Source organism: Oryzias latipes, chromosome 2 (genome assembly GCF_053564925.1).
Source record: "Oryzias latipes strain Hd-rR chromosome 2, Olatipes_Hd-rR_3.1".
Classification (NCBI taxonomy): domain Eukaryota; kingdom Metazoa; phylum Chordata; class Actinopteri; order Beloniformes; family Adrianichthyidae; genus Oryzias; species Oryzias latipes.
In genome coordinates this window covers 41,611,346-41,632,228 of record NC_136238.1, presented here as the reverse complement: position 1 = coordinate 41,632,228, position 20,883 = coordinate 41,611,346, and the positions used below count along the sequence as shown (strand labels likewise).

The 20,883-nt window shown below is 42.3% G+C and overlaps 1 protein-coding gene across 8 annotated transcripts; it reads right to left on the bottom strand.

Moving 5' to 3' along the window:
- Positions 1-1,075: 1,075 nt before the first annotated feature.
- Positions 1,076-19,617, bottom strand: als2b (alsin Rho guanine nucleotide exchange factor ALS2 b). 8 transcript variants are annotated; one of them, XM_078943787.1, is made up of 35 exons: positions 19,440-19,615; positions 19,062-19,131; positions 18,709-18,854; positions 17,726-18,633; positions 16,469-16,811; positions 15,102-15,276; positions 14,934-15,030; positions 13,627-13,704; positions 13,325-13,546; positions 12,992-13,163; positions 12,729-12,918; positions 12,596-12,661; positions 12,366-12,528; positions 10,869-11,000; positions 10,668-10,796; positions 10,552-10,575; positions 8,560-8,630; positions 8,344-8,410; positions 7,467-7,636; positions 7,325-7,390; positions 7,138-7,236; positions 6,901-7,065; positions 6,716-6,827; positions 5,852-5,929; positions 5,643-5,776; positions 5,402-5,566; positions 5,211-5,340; positions 4,341-4,498; positions 3,715-3,831; positions 3,464-3,640; positions 3,328-3,379; positions 3,094-3,155; positions 2,865-3,014; positions 2,270-2,366; positions 1,076-2,192 (listed from the first exon to the last, which is right to left on the bottom strand). In XM_078943787.1, the coding sequence occupies exons 2-35, from the start codon at positions 19,079-19,081 to the stop codon at positions 2,154-2,156; spliced, it is 4,974 nt and encodes a 1,657-aa protein (XP_078799913.1). In that variant the 5' UTR covers positions 19,082-19,131; positions 19,440-19,615; the 3' UTR covers positions 1,076-2,153. The 8 variants fall into 8 exon arrangements, with proteins under 8 accessions (XP_078799913.1, XP_011479545.1, XP_078799935.1 ...); XM_011481243.4 differs by having other exon boundaries at positions 5,211-5,328; XM_078943809.1 differs by having other exon boundaries at positions 16,514-16,811.
- Between the last annotated feature and the right edge of the window lie 1,266 nt (positions 19,618-20,883).

Below are 20,883 nucleotides of genomic sequence, written 5' to 3'. Positions count from 1 at the left end.
CTCACATTTTATTCAGTTTTTTTGACACGTTACATCAATTGTTTACACATTTGAAGTAAAACATGGAGAAATGCAGAACTGCAGATAATATTTAGAATTAAGCTAATTTTCTTTATTAAACAACAAAAAGTATCTTATTTACTAATCTTTAGCTTCCGTAGAAAATTAAATCAACTAAATGTTTTCCCGAGCTAAAGAAGTATTTGACTATTTTCTTCTAAAAAAAAAAAATTAACAAAAAAAAAAATTTAGATTAAATTGACAATTCTGGGGTGAAAAGTTTGGTGCAACGAGAGATTTTTTTTTTAAACTGACATCCACAAAAAGGTAGATAAATGTTCCCATTTCCATAGCAACCGGTACTTGTGCTTGCCACGCCCACATTGTTAAAATAATTATTTTTAATTGTTAAAAAATTGTTAGGATGAATTTGTCTAGCTTTGTATATTTTACATAGTTTTTTTATTGAGAAACCTTTGAAAAGTCCAAAAATAATTGAAATTATTTAGCGTTTGTTACAAAATTTATTTTCTAAAACAAAGCAAATTAGAAAAACCTGTTATTTCTATCCTGCAATTTAGCTAGCCATCATGGTGATATCATGTAAGGCGGCAGAGTCATCAACTTTGACACTTGTTTTTTAAGAAAACATGAAATTGGACAAAATATCAAATGTTTTATGGGGGAATTTTTTTTTCAATCATTGAGTGGGTTCATTTTTTAAATTTGGGGCGTTTTAACTGTTATCATACAAGTACTTCTTCCACTTTATTTTAACTTAATGGCTAAACATAAAAAGACAAGTGAAGACAGTTACTGTCCCTCGACGTTTGGTGAAATTACTTTTTTTAAACATTTAGTTCATGTCTATAACTTGTGCTCTAATTCTGCGTGCTTGGATTATTCATGTAACTGCTTAATTAAAAAGGGAAAAAAATGAAGGAAATTTTTAAATATAAAATGCGGGTATTTTTGATCATAACAGCTTGCCATATAGAGAGAAAAGCAATAAATTCCATACAAATCCTTCCTTTAGCCTTTTGTTTTGTGATTTAAATGCTTGGTCTCACTGAAATTGAGTCAGATGAGTCTTTATTGCTTTTTTTCCAAAACTTCAGAGCTTTTTCAAACAACTGTATCAGAATTGGGTCAGTTTACAGTTCTTTCACAAACACGCGAGGTTCAGTCAGTTTGTACAACCGTTAAAAAGTGTCCAGAATGCAAACAGACCAAACAATAAACCATAAGGACAGTCACTTCTGCTGCAACAGGAACACTTCGGTTCTGAGCAGCTTTATGTTACGTCATTTCATAAAAAATGGGGAGGAAAACAGCCGTTTGACCTCTGACCTGCTGGATTTTCCCATCGCTGAAGAAAACAAAAGCCAGCCGCGGTGTTTAGGAAAGGGTCGCCTCTTAAGCCGTTTCTCTGACGCACGGCGCTGGGAACAGTTAACATGTACAGATGCTGCAGAGTGGGACTGTGGCGGCACACAGTGGGTTTTTTCCTGTCTGGGCTGCAGGAAACTGACACTGTGCTTAGGCTAGCTGTTGTTGCTAACGGAGCACAACTAAAAGCTTATGATCGGTACTTCAACACGTCTTCAAAGTCGGGTTCACGTTTACGCAACAACCTGAAAACTTCGGGTCTCTGCGAAACAAACATTAGGCCGTCGGTCTCGTTGCTGCTCCGTGTGGCCACAAGAGGAGCTGCAACTATCAGCTTCAGCCTTCTTTCTTTGTTCTGGAAACTTAATTTAAGATAAAAAATCTGTCCTACACCTGCTGACAGAAGCTTCCAGCAGGGGGCAGCGTTGAACCGATAACCAGAACAAAGGGAACTTTTCAAGTTTGACCATGTTTTTAAGTGCTGCGGATTCACCGGAAAATCTGCGGACGGGTTGTTCTTCATGTAAGAAAAAAAAAAAAAAAACCTATTCAATCCAAGAAAACCTTGTATTAGATTGCACTGCCACGCCCCTGGCCCCTCCCACAACTGTGGGCCTTCTTGATTGGTGGAGATCAGGCTGGGGGACCGCCTCCTGACAGGAGGGGAGAGGCGATTCCATCTCCATGACAGCAGCAGATGGAGCCGTCAGCAACCCGGTCGCATGATCCAATCCGATCCCACCGCAGAGCAGGAGGAGCAGGTCTTACGTGATCTTCTCGTGCTGGATCTGGTAGTAGCACGCCTGAAAGGAGGAACATCAGGAGGTTATTGTTGTCGATGAGGACGCAGATGATGATGGTGATGGCGAGTGTTTGTTGCCTTTAGCGTAGTGAACATGATTCCGAGTTCTCCGTGTTGGACGGACGGGTCCATCAGGTCCTCCATGAGGCTGACCTCAGAGCCGAGGTTCCTGATTCTGAAGGAACACAAAGAACCAGAGAAATGTGAGTTTGAAATATAAAAAACTGAAAAAAAAAATGAAGATGCGTATTCATGCATGAAAAGTCCGTTAGACATACATGGAACGGTTGTGGAAAGACAAGTTTGTGTATATATCTCACAAAAACGCACAATTGCGAAGGATTTACTTAATAATTGCGTATAAACTATGTAACACACGCATAAGCTGTGTAATTCTCAAATGATCAAACATTTTGAACAGCTCAAAACCAAATTTACGTAAAGACCCATCGGCGGAAACCCTCTACAGACATATACGCACATCGATGAACGCAAGAATCATTAGTGAATTATCATGCACGTTTCATTAAATGTACGTAGCGGCTGAGTGACACGACCCTCACAGAAGCAGGAAGAGGGAATGCTGGGAATGTTTTCATTCCAAGACGTTGTCCACTTTTACATAAAGACAACAACCTCTCGTCTCCACATTTGTCTTTGTGTCAGGACTGACCGAGCTCGCAGAACCACGTAGAGAAAGACGGGGAAGAGCTCGTCCATGGACCACAGGAAGTCCTGCTTCAGCAGCGACTGAACCACCTGGGTGATCTCCTCAAAGGTCAGCTGGATCACCTGCAGCTTGTCCGTGGGGGTGAAGGTGGTGCTGCGGAGGCGACAAACCCAGACAAACGCTCAGATCGTTTTCCACCACTCCTTTACTGTCCGGAGGACACGAGTCGTACCTGATCTGCTGCAGCGTTTCCACCGCAGAAGCAAAGCAGGCGTCTTTGGTGGTAGAGACGACCTGCAGCACAAAGTCAGACGTGTAGATGTTTACAAAGAGCAACACAAACAAACAAACAAACAAACAAACACTGCTAACTCAACAAAAGCAGTAAACAGTGGAAATGTTTGAACATTTGGGACGATCAAAAACAGGTAAAACAGACGCATCGAGAACATAAGTCAAACTGTACCAGCGGCTTATCTCCTGTCTCAGGTATGGAAGGTGAAATGGGCCAAAATTTCCTAAAATGACAAAACAGAAGAGGTTACAGACATAACCCCCCACCACCACCACCGAGGTGCCCCGTATTCAGGCGTGTGACCCACTGCTGGACTCCGAGGAAGGCCAGCAGCGCCAGGTCGGGCTGCTTGTTGAGCCGGAGGACGCACTCCCAGTACACGTCGTCCTCCTTCTCCTTCTCCAGAGCGTAGAGCGTGAAGAGCGGCGGGTAAAGCCGAGGCAGGAGGACGGGCAGCAGCAGAGTCCAGCTGCTCACCACCAGCCTGAGGAGCAAACACCGAGGGGTTAAAACGCCAAGGAGGGGAGAAACCAGCAGGGGGCGCAGATCGGCCCATACCCGGGGCGGGGGGACTCCAACGGGGCATCGGCAGCACTCGGCTCCCTTTTCATCTGGATGTTGGAGGCTGGTTCTGGGATTTGAACGCCCTCTTCTGGCAAGTCTGGGAACAGAAACCTACAAGACATTCAAATATCAGCTGTTATGTGACACAAACACCAAGAACTTCATTAGATTTAGATTAATCTAAAGTTTGTCGTTTGTTTTTCCAATTGTCGACTAAATTTAAAACTAAATTGTTTTTTTCAGAACTTCTTTCACTAACTTGAACTTCAGTTGCTTTTTTTTTTTAGACAAATAAACTTGACAGTCTTACTTTGAAAATCAGAACCTTTACATTGAAAATGTATTTACTTCCTGTGACAGCAGCACATTTGGTTTGTTTATATACTTAAAATCCCAAATTATTTTGAATTTTAGAGTGGTAATTACACAGCTGAAAGTGTATTTTTACTATAATCCACTATATTTACAGAGATCACAATTTCAGACGTTACACTCAAGTTTTCGGGAAAGACTCGCAAATATCCGAGTATTCGGATCCTTGCTCCAGCTCCAGTTCCAATAGTGTAAATAATGAAATAAAGAAGCACACTTGGTTCCAAACTGAGTTAAAAAAAATCTACCTGACGATCTGGAAGATGCGACTGAGGTAGGACTTAATCTCGGTGACAGCTAGCGGCAGCAGTCGCCGGTTTGCGCCGACGCCCACGTATGTCATCCTGTAAACCGCCACCAGGGTCTCCACCAGCTGGCCCAGCGGGTGCAGGGGGGTGTCGCATGCCTGGAATAAAAAAATAACAAAATTTAAAAAATTTCATGGGCTTTCATTTCACAGAATGGATTTGCACATTTTTGCACTTTAGAGTCTATTTTCTAACCTATGTAGCTTAATAAAAGCGCATCAAACTATAAGACACGTTAAGCAAGAAGAAAAAAGTCAGTCATACCTCATTAACTCTGTTCACAGTAACTCTAGGACTCCGTGTTAGCTACGGTAGAACTGTTAGCCGCGTTAGCATATTTACAATACCTATAACTCCCAATATTGGTAGCAACACATAAAAAACAGATTGACACTGCTCAAATAAATGGTATCAGTCACGTAAAAATAGCACAGTCCGACACCGCTACACGGTAGCCGCATCAGCATTTTTACAATTCCTGTAACTCCTAACCTTGTTAGTAACACATAAAAAAGTCAGACACTGCTACACGCTAGCTGCGTTAACATATACCCACAACACCCAACCATATTTATTAATGCATTTATAAGGCGCTCCAGATTATTAAGTGAACTGTCGTTTACTGAAAAAAATATTAAGTTTTTTAAGTGCCATACAGTTCGTTTACAACAGTAATGATTTTTGTGTTATTTATAATTGTAATAAAGTTATAAGATCCAATTTGCGACTAAAAATGTATGTATTGTGTTGAATTATAGTTTTACTTTTTTCTATTTTGGCGTTCCTGAGTGTCCGTACGGGTGGACTCACGTTGAGGAGGTACACGCGGATGAGGTCGTATCTCTCCATGGTGATGGGACCTTCATGCTGCGGGACGACCTCCAGACCCTCCAGGGTTTTGCTGTGACTCCGAGACAACAACCCTGGACTGAGGGAAACACTAAAGTCTAGTTTCATTTGTCTGATTACGGGAGGCGTCTCTCTGAACACCTGAAGCGCACCTGTCCCGGATGTGTTGGCGGTGGCTGGTGAGGGCCACGGCGATGTTCTCCCAGGCCTTCAGGTGCTCTCCCCGCTCTGGCGCCTCGCAGCCCAGCTGACTCCAACACTCCTGGAAGACGGCCTGCCACTTCTCCTCCGCGCTGACGCACAGCCGGCCCAGCTTCCTGTACGGTTACACGCAAACGTTCATCACTCAGGTACGGTGAGGCTTCTCTGAAGCCAACGCTGCAGCAGGCTTACACGGCTCGCGTCTTGTCTTTGCCGGAGTCGAACAGGTGAGGTTTGAAGTACGAGCCGGTCACTTTGAGCCCGGAGCCCCATTCGCCACTGAAGGAACCCTCCAGGTAGTCGCCGTTCGCCAAGGTCAGCACGCCCTGACGGACGGAGGGCGCCATCAGCCCACCAACCCCAACATGTCTGTTCTTCAGAATGTCACCAGAGTTAGTCACCTTCCCGCTGAGGGTCCAGTCGTCAGAAAAGTCCCCCTCATACGTCGTATCGTCTTCCGAGACCAGGACACCAGTTCCCTGAAAAAAAAAAAAAAGAAGAAAACTCTGAGTTTAGTTGACTTATCTTCAGTCTGGTAAATTAGGTCAAATCTAAGAAAAATGTATGGAAAGCCAAATAAAACAAAAATACAAACAACAAAATTCATAATTATAGTGTATCTCGTAAAAAGTAAACCATCACAGTCATTTACTACAAGCTAAAAGTTGGTTTAAAGTATGGAAAGCCAAGAGGGCCAAAAAAAACAAACAACAAAATTATATTATTATAGTGTTTCTATTCAACATAACTTCATAATTTCCTAAAGACTACATGTATGTATGCTAGTGGGCGGGGCTTTATATATAATTTAAGATAAACAATTAGAGCAAAGCCTCCCAAAAAGCGTTTAAAAGTGCTTTGACAAAATATTTTTAATGTTTAATTAAATATGCCTTTTAAGTATAATTTAAAATAAAAAAACTTTTCTGCATCAGATTTTTCTAGTCAAACATTTTTGATGTCGAGTTACTTTTTAACTTGAAAAAAAGGGCATATAAAAACCTACTAACTAACTAAAAATATAAATTTATAACCCTTCAATGAATAATAAAAAGCATTAATTGAAAGAATTTCTCTGATCTGCTTGCTCAGCTGTTGGACAGGACAAGTTAACAAAAAGAAAAAAAAGAACAAGAAAAAAAAAAAAGAAAGAATTTCTTTGCTTTGGTGCAGTTTCTTTATTGTTTTTCTTAATTTTCTTGACCTAACGCACAGACAAGAAGGCTCCCACAACCCCACATTATGAGCATTTGATGAGCGCTCACCGCCATTTTGTTGTCCTTGAAAGCTCCTTCGTAGTACAGCCCGAACTGCGTGACGACGACGCCCGTGCCCTGACGCAGGTGGTCCTGCCACATGCCCATGAACTTCTCCCCTCTGCAGAGAAAACCCACCAAGCTTTGGCTTCTGCGCGGGTCATTTCAAACGGTGCGGCCGAACCGAGCGTTACTTTGTGATGTCGTCGAAGACTCCGTAGCCCGTCTTCTTGTCCTGCAGCCACTGGCCGATGAAGACGCTGGGCGAGGAGGTGTTCAGCTTGCCGCTGCGCAGCATGCCGTGGCCGTGGCGCACGCCGTCCTGGAAGGACCCATCGTAAACCTCTCCGCTGGCATACCTGCAGTCGGTCACACCAACTATCATCAAGCAGAAATGCTAACGCTAACATCAAAGGTCAAAGCGGTCTCACCTGTAGGTCCCTGGACCGTGCATTTTCCCATCTTTCCAATGGCCCTGATAGCAGTCGTTCTTGTTGAGAGGCTTATTTGGAGCCAAAAACTCCCCAAAGCTGGACAAACACACCAATAAATGAGAGGAAGGAGATAAACTAACCGAAGCTCTAGACTGACAAAACAACTGGTTTCTGGCTGATTTACCCATCCTCCAGTCCATTCTTGAACGTCCCAGTGTAGATCCTCCCATCAGGCCATTTTAGCACTCCGCTGAGGAAAAGAAAGAACAATCGGACTCGGAACAGAAAGCTTTCAAACTTTAGGTTCTGAATCAAGCGGGTCAGACCTGCCGTGGGGCTTTCCGGACACCCAGCCACCTTCATACGTCGCCTCTTTCAGGCGTCCTTCTTTGTAGAAGGTGTAGGCAGCTGTTCTGGAGATGGGCGGTTCTGACTTCTGCGCCGTCCCGCTCAGAGCCTGATCCACTGCTTGGTTGATGGCACGCAGCCACTTGGACTACAACAACAACAACAGAAACCCAACCAGCTTCAGAGAAAGCTCAGGGTATCTAACACTAAACAGACGTATCAGAATATGAATTTAGCTTTGTCTGCTAACTTTTATACGGAGCCCGTGACCAATAAAAAAATACTTAGACGTTCCCTTGAAGTAATAATGCGTTTGAACGCATTATTACCTCGTTCCCATGAAATAATTCCAGACCCCAAACAAAAATAAACTTAAATGCTTCTAGTTACATTTTACTGTAATGAACAAAACTGGTTTAAAGTAACAATATCAACAAAATGTGCTTTTGCCACTGCATCAACGTTTCCATTAACTAGGAAATTGCACAAATTGGGTTTGCAATAATAAATTAACCTAATGGAAACACGGCAATTAAAAAAAAAAACTCTTATAAAAAAAAAGAGGCGTATCGAAATGGATATATTTGGCAAAACTGCTCTAGAAACACTTTTTTTTTACTTAAATGAGTTGAAAACGATTTAACATGTTAGAATATATATATAGAATTTAGCACTATTTTAGCTTTTAATTCTTTTCTTAGCTTTGAAAATACTGTAAAACAAGCCCAGTTGTGTTTTTTTTCTTTTGTGGCTTTCATGTGCATTTATTTTTGTAGAGTATTTCCAAAGGCAGGACTGTTTGAATAGTGAAATAGAGATGAAATGGTGTCATGAAAAAATGTGTAAAAGACTCACCTTTTCTGAGGGAGACGACGCCAGAAGTGTTAATGTCTCTTCAGGTGTGATCACCTTCAACCCATGTCTACGCAAAAAAACAGACCGTACAACGTTAAAGAAGCTTTAAAAGTCTGAACCTATTAAGTAAATAAACATATTTCAGAAGGACTTTTATATCAGTAATTTCTCAATAGTCAAACTAATATAAAAACCCTTGAAAGTGAAGAAACTTACAGGCTGGAGTCGTCCTCTGGGATTGGCTCCACCCACAGCGTTGCTAAAGGGAAGATGTGATGAGAGGAGAACTGGAAAGAAGCAAAGGTGGGGTTAAAAAAAAAAATCACAGTTTAATTACGAAAATCTTATTCATATTATAGTTATGAATATGTATTATCATCGTCGCAATTTTAAACTCTGCAGTACGGGTTTCAGAAACAACAGTGTAAACTGTGATAAATGGCTAACGTAAAGGTTTACATACACGCTAAAACAATCTCACTGCAGTGGAAGTATTTAACCAATCACAAAAGATCCCTTTTACGCATTTGGCCAATCAGACATAGCCTTTCTGCCGCCGACCAATTGGACAGAGCCATTTCATGTCAGATTACCACTTCCAATATAGACCTAAGTTATTTGGAGTTTAATTTAAGTTACGTTGACTCTTATTGCTGTTTTGCTATTTGTTTAATAATGCTCATCTCGGACATCGTGATATTAGTTTTCCTCATATCATGTAGCCCTACTTTTTTTATTTTATTTAATTTGAGTCAAATATGTTTTTAACAACTTTGCATTTCAAAATTAAGTGTAATCTTCTACGCTAAAAATTACGTTTGATATATTTATTTCTCTACATGCTTTTATTTTGTACAGTCCCATCCTACTATTTTTTTTGTTCCATTCAGTTTCAACTGCTGCAGACATTTTAAACTGAAAAACGAAATATCAAAATTAGCAGAAATTTAATTTTGAAAATCACAATCAAGCAAGCACAACTGTCACAAAATCAGGACAACACTGTGAACGCTGATAGCAAAAGAACAGATCATAAAAAAAAGGATGATGGCGGAAACACTTGAAGTATTGGGGTGGGGGACTTTTCAATAGGGACCGCCAAAAAAAACTGACACCAAGAGTGAAAACAGGATCAGCTGACTGAAAAAGGCAGTGAAAAGAGGGTGTTTGAGGTGTGAACCCACTGGGGTCAAAACAAACACGGGAGAGCTACAAAAATAATCCCTTTTTTGTAAAAAAAAAACAACAAATCAGTTAATTTTCTTTTCAAATAATTTCAACCAAATATTTTCTACAGTGTAGAAATGTTCTAATTATAAATATTGCTTGTTTAAACAGCTTCAGCGACAACAGGGACCGGCAGGTTTGGAATGACAAACTAAGTCCTCATTTATTATAATGAAATCATTTCAAAACAAAGTAAAAGTAAACTAAAAGAAAAACTCGGACAACTTACAATTTAAACATATTAGTTTGTTCTACAACAAACATGAAATACACAAATAAAGGAATTTCATTTTTGTCAATTTACTAAAATTAAGGTTTAAAAATGAAAAAAAAAAAACTAAAAATAAATGGATTTACAAGAATAATTTAATTTTATAAAAATATGTATTTTACCAAAAAAAAGGTGTTCAAAAATAAGGATATTTAAGATGAATTCTATATAGTCATAGTGGAACATTTTATGAAACAGAATAAAGATAAAGATTTTTCTTTCATTTGAAAGAAAAAATTCATACAATAGAGAAAAAAATTAAGAAAATTCACTAAAAAACTGAAAAACTAACAAAAATGTTGAATTTTGTGAAATACAAAAGTGAATACAAATATACTACGGATCATTAAGAAAATTCAACGTGGAATTAACGTAAATAAAATCAACAAACAAATTAGCAAAATTAAGGAGCAATAGCAGCATCAAGTTGTACTTTGAATACAACAACAAATAAAATTTAAAGCGTAAACAAAATAGCATAAAAAATCCGAAAACTGTTTAGAGTTTTAATCAATAAAAGAAGGATAAAGAAGAGTAATCTTTTGCGCTCAACGCTGCCACTGATGGCTGACACATTGAATGACACCTCAGTTTGATTTGTAATCGGTTGACAGGATGGTGAAGCATTCAGACACACAGAGAGGAAGATGAGGAGGAGGAGGACGAGGAGGAGGTTTTGTTTGGGCTGTTGCTCGTAGCTTCATACTTACGAGGTTTTTATGAGGCGCCACGCCCTGACAGCACGGAGGAAAGCACACAAACATTCAGACACGGCAGGCGGAAAAGTGAGAGAAGAAGAGGAGCGGCGGCGGCGCTCGGGGCTGACCTGCGCGTGGACCAGAGCGTCGTTGAAAAGGATGAACCAGTTGACGGAGAAGCGGCCGGCGTTCTGCAGCGTCAGCGTTTTGTTGCTGCTCTCGCAGATCAGCCGGCGCTGGGGCTTCCGCAGCGAGTCCTGGCCACCAGAAAACGGTCAGCGGGATGTCACGGCGACAGGACACACAAAAACACACTGGCGGACGCTTACCGTCATTTTACCGGGAAAGCTCTTCCAGAAGTGGAAGGTGTACTCTGCCTCCTTCCTCCTCCTCTTCAGCTGGAGGCTCAAAGCTTCAAACTTGGAGCAGCTGTCCTGCAGCTTCCTGTAGTCCTCAGAGTTCTGAAGGATCAAACACGAATAGGAAAATTAAGGCTGCAGGTGGCATTGGATGGTCCGCCCGTGCCTTTGCAGCCCACCCTCTCTGAAGGAGCAGCTGCCTAATGCCCCCGCTGCAACCACACAGCCCCTTTCTACCCATTCTCAATAGCTGAGCAGCCTTTGTGCTACTTTCATCCAAAAATCTTTTTTCCTAAAAAGGTTAAGTATGCTAACTATGCTAATATGGCTATAATTGCTAGCATTGTGTTGCGTCTCATCTACCATTTCAGAATGTCACACTGCTGAAGATGCTAATTATGCTAATTATGCTTATGTTCCTAAAAGTGCTAGCACTGCGTTCAGCATCAACTATCTCATAATTGCTTAGATTGTTAAATATGCTAACTTTAGTAGCTATGTCTATGGGGTTACAATTGCTAGCACTTCCTTCAGTATCATTAACTATCTCTTTTAAAAAAACTGCTGAAAATGCTAATTATGCTATCACTGTTAACTATGCTAACCTTAAATAACTGGCTAGCAATGCGTTAAGCATCATCAACTCCCTCTGGGAACTACATTGCTAAAGGTGCTAATTAGGCTAACTTGGCTAAATGTTCTAGCATTGTGTTCAGCACCATCAGCTATCTGGGAAAAAAACACTTTGCTAAAGATGCTAATAATGCTATCTTTGCTAATTACCATGCTAATGTTAATCAAAGTTCTAGCAATGTGTTAAGCATCAAATAGCTCAGAAAAACACAATGCTAAAGATGCTAATCATGCTCATGTTGCTAAAGGTGTCAGCACTGCATTCAGCATCATTAACTACCTTAGAAAAAACACATAGCAAAAAATGTTAATTATGCTAATGTAGCCAGAAGTGCTAGTATTAGCTCAGCACCATCAACTATCTCTAAAAAACACACCACTAAAGATGCTAATGATGCTATCTTTGTTAACTATGATAATGTTAATTATAGTGCTAGACTAGTAATACGATGAGAATCATGACTGTCTGAGAAATAAACACTGCTAAAGATGCTAACTATACCAATGTTGCTAAAAGTTGCAACATTGCGGCTACCATTATCAATTATTTTAGAAAAACACATGGCTAAAGATGGAAACTATGTTGGCAATGCTAGCAGCGCTGACATTTTCACTCCAAAGGGCAGTAAAAAAGAAGAAATATTACGACTACGATAGGAAGGTTTTTAAAGCCACGTGGTGAGTGTCTTTGTGTGTTTTCTGCTCCTACACACTGCTGATGTTAGTTTGGGACTGCTTATTTTTTTTCCGAAAACCATATGGTCCTTGCGGTCCCAGACTGATGCAGGCCATAATTAAACACATTCTGTATGGTTTCCCGTCCGATCATCGTACCACTTCAAAGCAGGTGGCTAGCTTGAGCAGGAGCCGCCCATACTCCTGAACATGGTGGAAGGGGAGGTAAAAGAGCGCCACCATGAGGTCCGGCACGGCGGCGTTCTCCTCGCTACATTCCGACAGCCTCTGCAGCAGCTCAGGACTTTTCCCAAAAGCGTCCCTTCAACAGAAGATCCATCGTGAACCCTCTGGTCCTACTTCTGAGTGCCGAGTGTTTCAGTACTCACAGCAAAGGTTTGGCCAGACTCTGGAAGCCCCCCATCACCTGGAAGTTCCCCACTGCGCTGCAGTAACTTCAGGAAAAGAGGGGTGTGAAAAAACTGCAACGCACAAAGTCAGGACGGACGTCTGCTTACGTACTCGCTGTAAGAGTCCAGGAAGATGTCATGGTGGTTCAGGATGAGCAGACCCTGGAGACCGCGGCAGCGCCGGAGGTTGGAGGTGAGGCTGGCACTGTGCTGTCCCGTCAGGTGACACAGTCCACCGAACTGTCCCGCCAAGGTCTGCAGGACGCCGATGGTCGTCTGACCCAGTGCTGAGCTCAGGGACTCTGGGAAAACAAAGAAAAGCTGTCCAAGTCAGGGAAGAAGTGGGGGGAAAGCACGACTGGAAGCAGTACCTACCCAGCTCCAGCAGGGGGCGAATGACCTGCGACTTGATGTTACACAGCTTGCAGTAGAACTTCCTCTCCGTAGAAGCTAGCTCGTGGAGGCTAGCGATGAGGCCCATCACGTTCCTGTCCGACAGCGCCATGCACCTCCCCCCACCGGCACAAACGTTGCTGACATATCCCAGCTGGAACACAAAGAGAATACACAAAAAAACAATCAACAATAAAAGTCTGTTACATAAATATTACAAATCTTCCCACACTTTTTGAGTTAACTTTTGCATTATTTTGCAGAGTAGGCTTAAAAAGTATTTTAATTTGAAATCCAGTGGGGCTACTTCCTTACATTCATGCAGAAAGGCAACAGAACGGGCTGCTGGGTGTATCCCCCCACCCGCCGCTCCTCTTCCTCCCCTCCCTGAGCCACGGCCTCCTCCTCTTCCTCCTCGCCTTCCCTCATTTGCTGGCCGCTGTAGTAGATGATGGGCTGGATGCAGTCGCCGTCCGCCAGCAGCAGGGAGTGCCGTTCTCCCGCGCTCGCGTCCCACACCCGGATCCCTTCCGACATCTGGGCGAGAAGGCGGAGACAACATGGAGGTTCAGGAAGGACGAACTTCAGGGCTTCACCTGGGGGCTCGGCTTCCTGACCTTGGTGAGGCGGGGGACGGTGCTGGGCTTCTCCATGTGTCCGAGCTGACCACAGTGGTTTCTGCCCCACGAGAACACCTGGATCATAAAACACATTGAAACGGCCTGAAAACAGACTTTCCCCTCAGAAATGTTACTTTTTTAGTCAGAAAACAGGGATTCTGCTTCTCCATTATTTGCAATTTTAAAAGTAATTGAACCCTACCAGTTAAATTTTGCTTATTTCTTTTCATTTTAACAAACAAAATACTTAGTGACCAAAAAAAAAAAGAAAGAAAATTTACCTTGGTAATAGTTCTACTTCATTTTTAGTTTTCTTACCATAAATATTTGACATATTTAGCAATTAGCATATAGCATTAGCTCATTCTAGCTTATTGTTTTTTAAGTTTAGTAATATTTTTTAGGTTATTAATTATCAAAAAAATAAAATAATTCAGATGTAGGAAATAGTACATTTTTACAGCCCAGAATCCTTTTTACAAAAAAAGTCAAACTATAAATGTTTGTAATATTTAGCAAAAATTAGTTTTAGCATAAACATTGGATTTTATCAAATATATAATATTTTTGTGAGCTTATTTATTTAGCAAATAAATAAGTTTTATACATAAAAAAGTTTTTTTATATGTATAAAATGGTATACGTTTTTAAAAGCTTGACATCTATTTATTAAGCACAAAATAAGTCGAGCAATAAATGTTTGACATATTTAGCAATTAGCAAGAAATATTTTGAGCATAAACTTAAGCTGTTTTGGCAAATAAACATTTTTTTGAAAATTGTATTTCATTCATATTTAGGAAATAATACAAGTTCATTATATCCTGGTATTTTAAACAAGCAGCAATCGTCCATATTTATGCTGCAGTGCAACAAAAGTTGCATGTAAATTGCCTAATAAACAAGGAAGGACATTATAGAAAAATAAAAGACTGTGCTGTGTTCAAAATACTTTATGCTAATGGACCTAAATTAAAAGTCACCCACTAGATTAGCTAAACAAGTGAAAAAACAGACAGAAAAGATGAATTATGTTATGCTAAAAAACTAATGAAAAACCTAAATACGTGTTAAAATGCTACTATTGCTAAACCATGTGTTACATTTACATAATGGATCGTTTTTAAAATACAATTTGTTAAGAACATAAATAAGTTTAAAAAATATAACTGAACATGATGGAGTTGTCATGAAAAAACTAGCATTAAGCAATTCTCTAACAATTAAATGAAGGATTTGTTGTTATGTTCGTCCAAACTAAAACCACTTTTTATGCTACATTTCTGCCAAACCAACAAACTGACCTGACACTGAGCCGTCAGGGCGAGGGAGTGGTGGGCGCCGGCCACCACCCGCACCACCTCCTTATTGTTCAGACTCTTGATGCAGAGCGGCTGCAGCCTGCAAACACAAACCAAAGGTTTCAGGCCGCGTCCACAAAGGCTTCTCAGCGTATGCAGACGACACCCTACTGGTCCGAGCAGTCTCCGTGTCCCAGCTGGCCGTGCTCGCCGGATCCCCAGCTCCAAACCTCCGTCTGCAGGGAGGGCAGCACCTCTTTGGCTTCGGGGACAGCTCCAACCACAGGGGTGAGGGCGACGGCTCGCACCTTGGAGCGGCCGGCTCTCCTCAGCAGCCGGGGCGACACTGCAAGACGGAAGAGTTCCTTACGCTGGACTCCAAATTCCTCACGTAACATATTTGAATGTATGAGGAGCAGAAAAACCGGATTCAAACGACAAACGGGCGACATGTGCAAAAAAAATGCTGTGAATGGTTGAAGGTAAAAGAACGGGACATCACGGTGACAGCAACATGCAGTAAAAACTCAAACATGCAACCAATGTAACGCAACTCTGGAAAGATCAGAGTCTGAAATTATTTCCACTCCTATGTCAAACCTGCAAAATGATTAGAACTCCCATAAAGAATTATAACAATTACTTACACTCTAAAAAATTAATCGCCAAAAATGCTTGTTTTTATTTAGATCTGTCTAAACAGAAAAGGGGTGATCAAAACTGAGACCTACTGAACTAAAGTTACATTTTAACTTTGAAGAACCCAAGAGCATTTTCGTCTGGGCTTTTAAAGATGATTTTAAATTTTTGTTGTTGTTTGTTCATTTTGGGAAATAGCAAATTAAAAAGCACAGAAAAACTTTTTTTAAAAATTGCCATAAAATTTTCTCCCTTTCGCCGCTTTTCTCCATGTTAGCATCAGCTGATTTACGTTGATTGCGTAAACTGTCGTAGAGTGTTGCCAGCGACTTATCTAGTTTTAAAGGCCTAAACAAATTTTTGAAAAAAAATCGCAAATCCACCTGGTTTAATCAGAAAAGTCACAAACAAAAGCGAAAGCTAAATTTTTCGTTTGTTCGTCACTTCTCAGGATGTATTAGCACGTTGTGTTTGGGGCGTGAAGGCTTGATTGTTGATACCTAACATGTTTGCGTATTGATTAGGACACTAAAAGTAAACGTTGTACATCAGAGAAGTTGAACTTTGACCTGAAAACTCATTCAGACTCAGAATGTTGGATGTGCTTCTCATTGATTACACACACACAAATTCCATAAAAATAAATTCTTAAATCTAGAAATTTTGATCTAATTTGTTATTTTTAATGATTTTTTTTATGTTTTGAACAAAAATGTTACCCAATCAGAGATTTTGTGAGACGCACAAAGACAAAAGTGCAGATTTCAGCCAAGAAAAAGGTGGTTTTGTTTCGTTCTCATGCAGCTAAGAACAGGACTGAAGCGCACAACTGCACAGGAAGCTCGCCATGAAACGCGCTGCGCTCTGCGTGCGTCGCCGCGCTCCCGTGGTGTACTCACGCTGCAGCCCATAGGAGGAGGATAAGAGCTGAACAGCGTATCTACCCTGTGACAAAAGCCCCGGCAGCGACAGGCGGCGCCGCAGACCCTCTGCCTCCTCCTCGTGGATGTCCCCCGTGCTGCAGCTCTTCTTCGTCTGGACCGAGTCCTCCTGGCGGACGCGGTCGGCGGTAAGGTCGCCCACTTCGGCGCCGCCCTCTGAACCCGGGGGCCTGGACGGCAGATAGAAGTTCATCATTTTCTTGAAGGAGAGGGCTTCGTAGGTGGAGGCCACCCGCTCGCCCACGGCGGAGGCGCAGGAGGCCAGGTTGTTGAGGGTGGAGGAGGCCAGACCTGCTGACGGCTAAAGGAGAAAGAGAAAACAAATGTGTGAAATAAATGCCGACAAATCTATATTTTCATAAAAAAGTTATTTCCTACATTACGCTGCACTACTTAAGATGTCCTCATGGTGGTGCTAAATACACAACAAAACATTTTTCTACTAACAAAGAGCAGAAACTAACAAACAAAATAAACATTTTAGCTAGCTTTTAGTGCAAAATTTTGAGACATTTTGGCTTCCGTACAAAAGTCAGCTACGTACGATTTTTATAATTTCTAAATTAGTGAGTTATTAATAGCGTAGAATAAATATATCGAAAATTAAGCAAAAAATCGTCCTATGAAGACGATTAAAAAAAAAGTAGTGATATTTGATAAACTGTTCGCTCTTCACAACTACGCCTTTTGGAAAAGCCATCAAGCCACGTCAAAATTTTGCTTTTTTTAAAGGTTCTTTATACACCAAACTATTAAGAAGAATATGTCATGGTTGAATGTCGCGCTAAAAAATACCAATGTTGGTATGTGAACTTAAACTTAACTTGCTACGCTAGGCATAGGCAAACAAAGACAGCAAACACAAGAAATAATCAAGATTTAAAAAATCTAATACGCAAAACAAAAATACTGCATAAACTGATACTAAAATAACCTATTTCAAATTTATGCAAAGCCCAGAAGCTAGTTAGAAACACTAGCGCATTTAGCCAGCTAACTGTAGGGGCTGCCATAGCAACACAGAAAGATAAAAACAAACTAATGGCAAACTTGTGATTTTGTCATAAAATCTTGAAATGAAACAAAAAATAATCAATAAAAATAAAATAAATCAAAATGTGGTATCAGCTTGAGCCAAAAAACACAAAACCAAAAAGAAAAACCTAATTTCTATTGTAGGCCGAGAGGTCAGAACGTTAGCTGAAGAAGTGTTACCAGCAGAGCTTGGCGCCCCCCAGTGGCCGTCTTAGCGTCTGCCTGTGTGTTGTCCGACAGCCTCCTCAGATACTCCTTCACCGCACGCTCGTCCGGATACGGGGAATTCTTGGCTCGGGACACCGCTGAGGATGGCTCCTCCCCTTCGTTTGCTAAAAAGCCCTCTTTTCCTGAGTCCTCAGTGTGGGCGGAGTCAGAGGAGGTTACACCAGGAGGCTCAGAGGCGGAGATGTGGGACGTGAGCACGGGCTCGGATGGAGATGTCTTGAGGGCAGGAGTGGGCGGGTCGTCCTCGGTGGGCTCCACGCCGAGCGGACAGCAGTGTCCGTCCGAGATGATGACGTGGTCTTCCTTATCCGTCATGGTGTACAGGAGCTGGTTACACTGGCTGCATTTGTCCACAGGGGGACGCTGGGTGTCCCCGGGGCCAAAGCAGCGCACCAGAGCCAGGCTGTGAGTCGCCCCGCAGGCCACCTGTAGCACCCGCCTCCCTGCCAGCTGCTCCACCTTCCGTGGCCTCCACACCGGTGAGGCGGCGGCGTTGAGGCAAGGCTGGCAACCGCCGCCCCACGCCCACACCTCCCGCTGCAGCGACAGCGCCAGCGTGTGACGCTCCCCGCAGGCCAGCTCCAACACTGACACCACCTGAGCCGAGCTGGACTCCGGTTCCATCAGCGCCACCGGTGTTGGGTTGGGAACACTGCTGAGCCCCGACAGCCCGCACTGCCCGGCGCCGTTGTCACCCCACATGTGGACGCCACCGTCCTCCGTCACTGCCCCGCAGTGGAAGCTGCCGGCAGCCACGGCGAGCACCCGCTGCCCGCTGAGAGCACCCTCCGGGGTGGGGTCCGTGGCCACAGAGGCTTTCTGTTTCCATGGCAACGCCCCCAAACTGTACACCTGCCCACCTGAGTGCAGACGCCAATCAGACAGTCACACATTTACCCCGCCACCCAAAAACTCCTCATGACGGAGACCCTCACCTTCCACCAGCAGGACGGCGTGTCGGGCCCCCAGCGCCACCTGGAGGACCGGCCGGGGGAGGAGCAGCCTCTCCGGGGTCACGCTGCAGGAGTAGCCCCTCCAGGCGTGGAGGAGGCCCCGCTCCCCGCCGCAGTCCCCCTCAGAGCTGTGACAACAACACTCTATTTAATCACTGAATGGGGGGGCTCAAATGAAGCAAATGATGCGATTGGAAAAACTCATTAGTCAGGGAGGGGCCCTGGACGGAGCTCGGGTGGGTGAAGCCATCCGAGCTCCGTCTGAAGGCGAAGTCACATGAAGATCAGCCTGACAGGAGCAGCTGAGACCCCCTCAGGCGGGAGGGGGGACCTACCTCTTCCTCTGGGTCTCCATCAGTGGGGGGGTTCAATTCTTCAGGTTCTTCTTCAGATCCATGTTTGCTCCTAAACATCAAAAAGGCACAGGAAGTCACAAGAACTGCAGGTTTACAAGTAATTATGAGGGTCCTTTCAAAATAAAACATCAAACTAAAAGCAGCTGTGTTTTATTTTTAAATAAGCATCAGTATTTTGGCGTTATTGAAAGTACTTTTACCTATATTAAAGTAACAGTAGATGAAAACCTCTCTCAGCGCGTAATCCCTGTCAGGTGTTTCCATCTGTCCTCGCCTAAATCTCGCTAGCTAACACACAGCGGCTAAACAAATTAGCCCTAGCTAAAAAGAACAAACCCAAAAGATTTACACACATACCGTGAGAGTCACTTCCGGGGAAAACGGGAGGAGATTCCTCCTCTGACCGAGCAGCTGCTCGTCCCGGCGGTTCTGTGTTCGGTCGCTGCCCTGGGACCCGCCGGTACCGGTGGTTCGCAGCCAAACGCCGCCGGTTGTTGACATTCAGCGCGAGCTGCTGACGCCAAAGATCGTCTATGCACGCGCGCGGCGGTTCGGAGCAGCAACATAAAAAGAGTGGGCGTGTCTTAAAGAGACAGTAAATGTAAACAAGAACAGGTCGACCCAGTTCAAACTAAAGCAAATGACTATTTTAAGCACTGAATTGTCATTCATACCATTTCAGTTTTGGAAATATTTATCTAACTCTTCCTACCACTATATATAACTATAAACACACACACACACACATATATATATATATATAAAAAGCTAGCTTTTCTGCCATCTCATTAGAAAAAAAGTCATGGTCTTAAAAAAGATGAAGCCATCCTCATGCACCTTATAGACATATTGCCATCATCCATGTCTTTTTTTAAGTTATCGACCTTATTGCCCCATTTGCTGTCAAAATAAGTAACCTGTCTCTTTCCATAGGGACTGTCTCAAACTTATTTAAACAGGCAGCGTGATTCCCATTTTAAAAAAGCCTAACCTGAATCCATCACAACCTTCCAACTATAGGCCCATTTCAAAATGACCTTTCCTTTAAAAGTCTTGGAGAAGGTAGTGGCAGAACAATTGACATCTTTTTTAAACAATAATGAACTGTTCGATAAGTGCCAATCTGGTTTTAGAAAGATTCTTTGTACTGGATTCCACTTTACTCAGAGTTTCAAATGATGTACAGATGACTCTGAAAAATATACAGTTTTGATTCTTTTAGATTTATCATCAGCTTTTGATAATGTAGATCAGTGGTATTTGGAGTTTGTTCCTATGATGGACTCAACAACAGCTGATCAAAAGGTCATATTTCAAAATCTTAGTTTTATCCTACAGAGCTTTAAATGGACAGACCCCACAATACTACTTGCTGTGTCCCTACACTTCTTGCCATTCTCTCTGATCAAAATCTTTAAAAACATTTCAAGACCAAATAGAAAACCAGTCGCCCCCACACTCTGGAATGCCCTCCCTCCGTCTCTTCGTATGGCTGACACTGCGGAAGTCAACTAAAGACACTTTTATTCAAAAGTTCTGTTAGCTGACTGGTTTCATTGTTTTTTCTATCCAACGTTTATTTTCCTATATGGTTTTGCTTTACATCATAATAATTGATTGTTTCGGTTATTATTTCTGTAATTCTTATTGTTCAGCGCTTTGTGATTTTATCTGGGAAAGGCGCTAAATAAATAAAACCTATTTATGTAAAGTGATAAAAAGGATACATGTAAAACGCCACTTATGCAGTCACACGTAACTCCTATTCTCTCTAAATTGTCCAAATCATTAGCCATTCTAC

Coding starts and splice junctions, on each gene's coding strand:
- als2b (XM_078943787.1), bottom strand. CDS start 19,081: ATGGAGACCCAGAGGAAGAG. Junction 8,411..8,559: donor CCAGAGGACGACTCCAGCCT/GTAAGTTTCTTC, acceptor TTTTTTGCGTAG/ACATGGGTTGAAGGTGATCA. Junction 2,193..2,269: donor TCATGTTCACTACGCTAAAG/GCAACAAACACT, acceptor TCCTCCTTTCAG/GCGTGCTACTACCAGATCCA.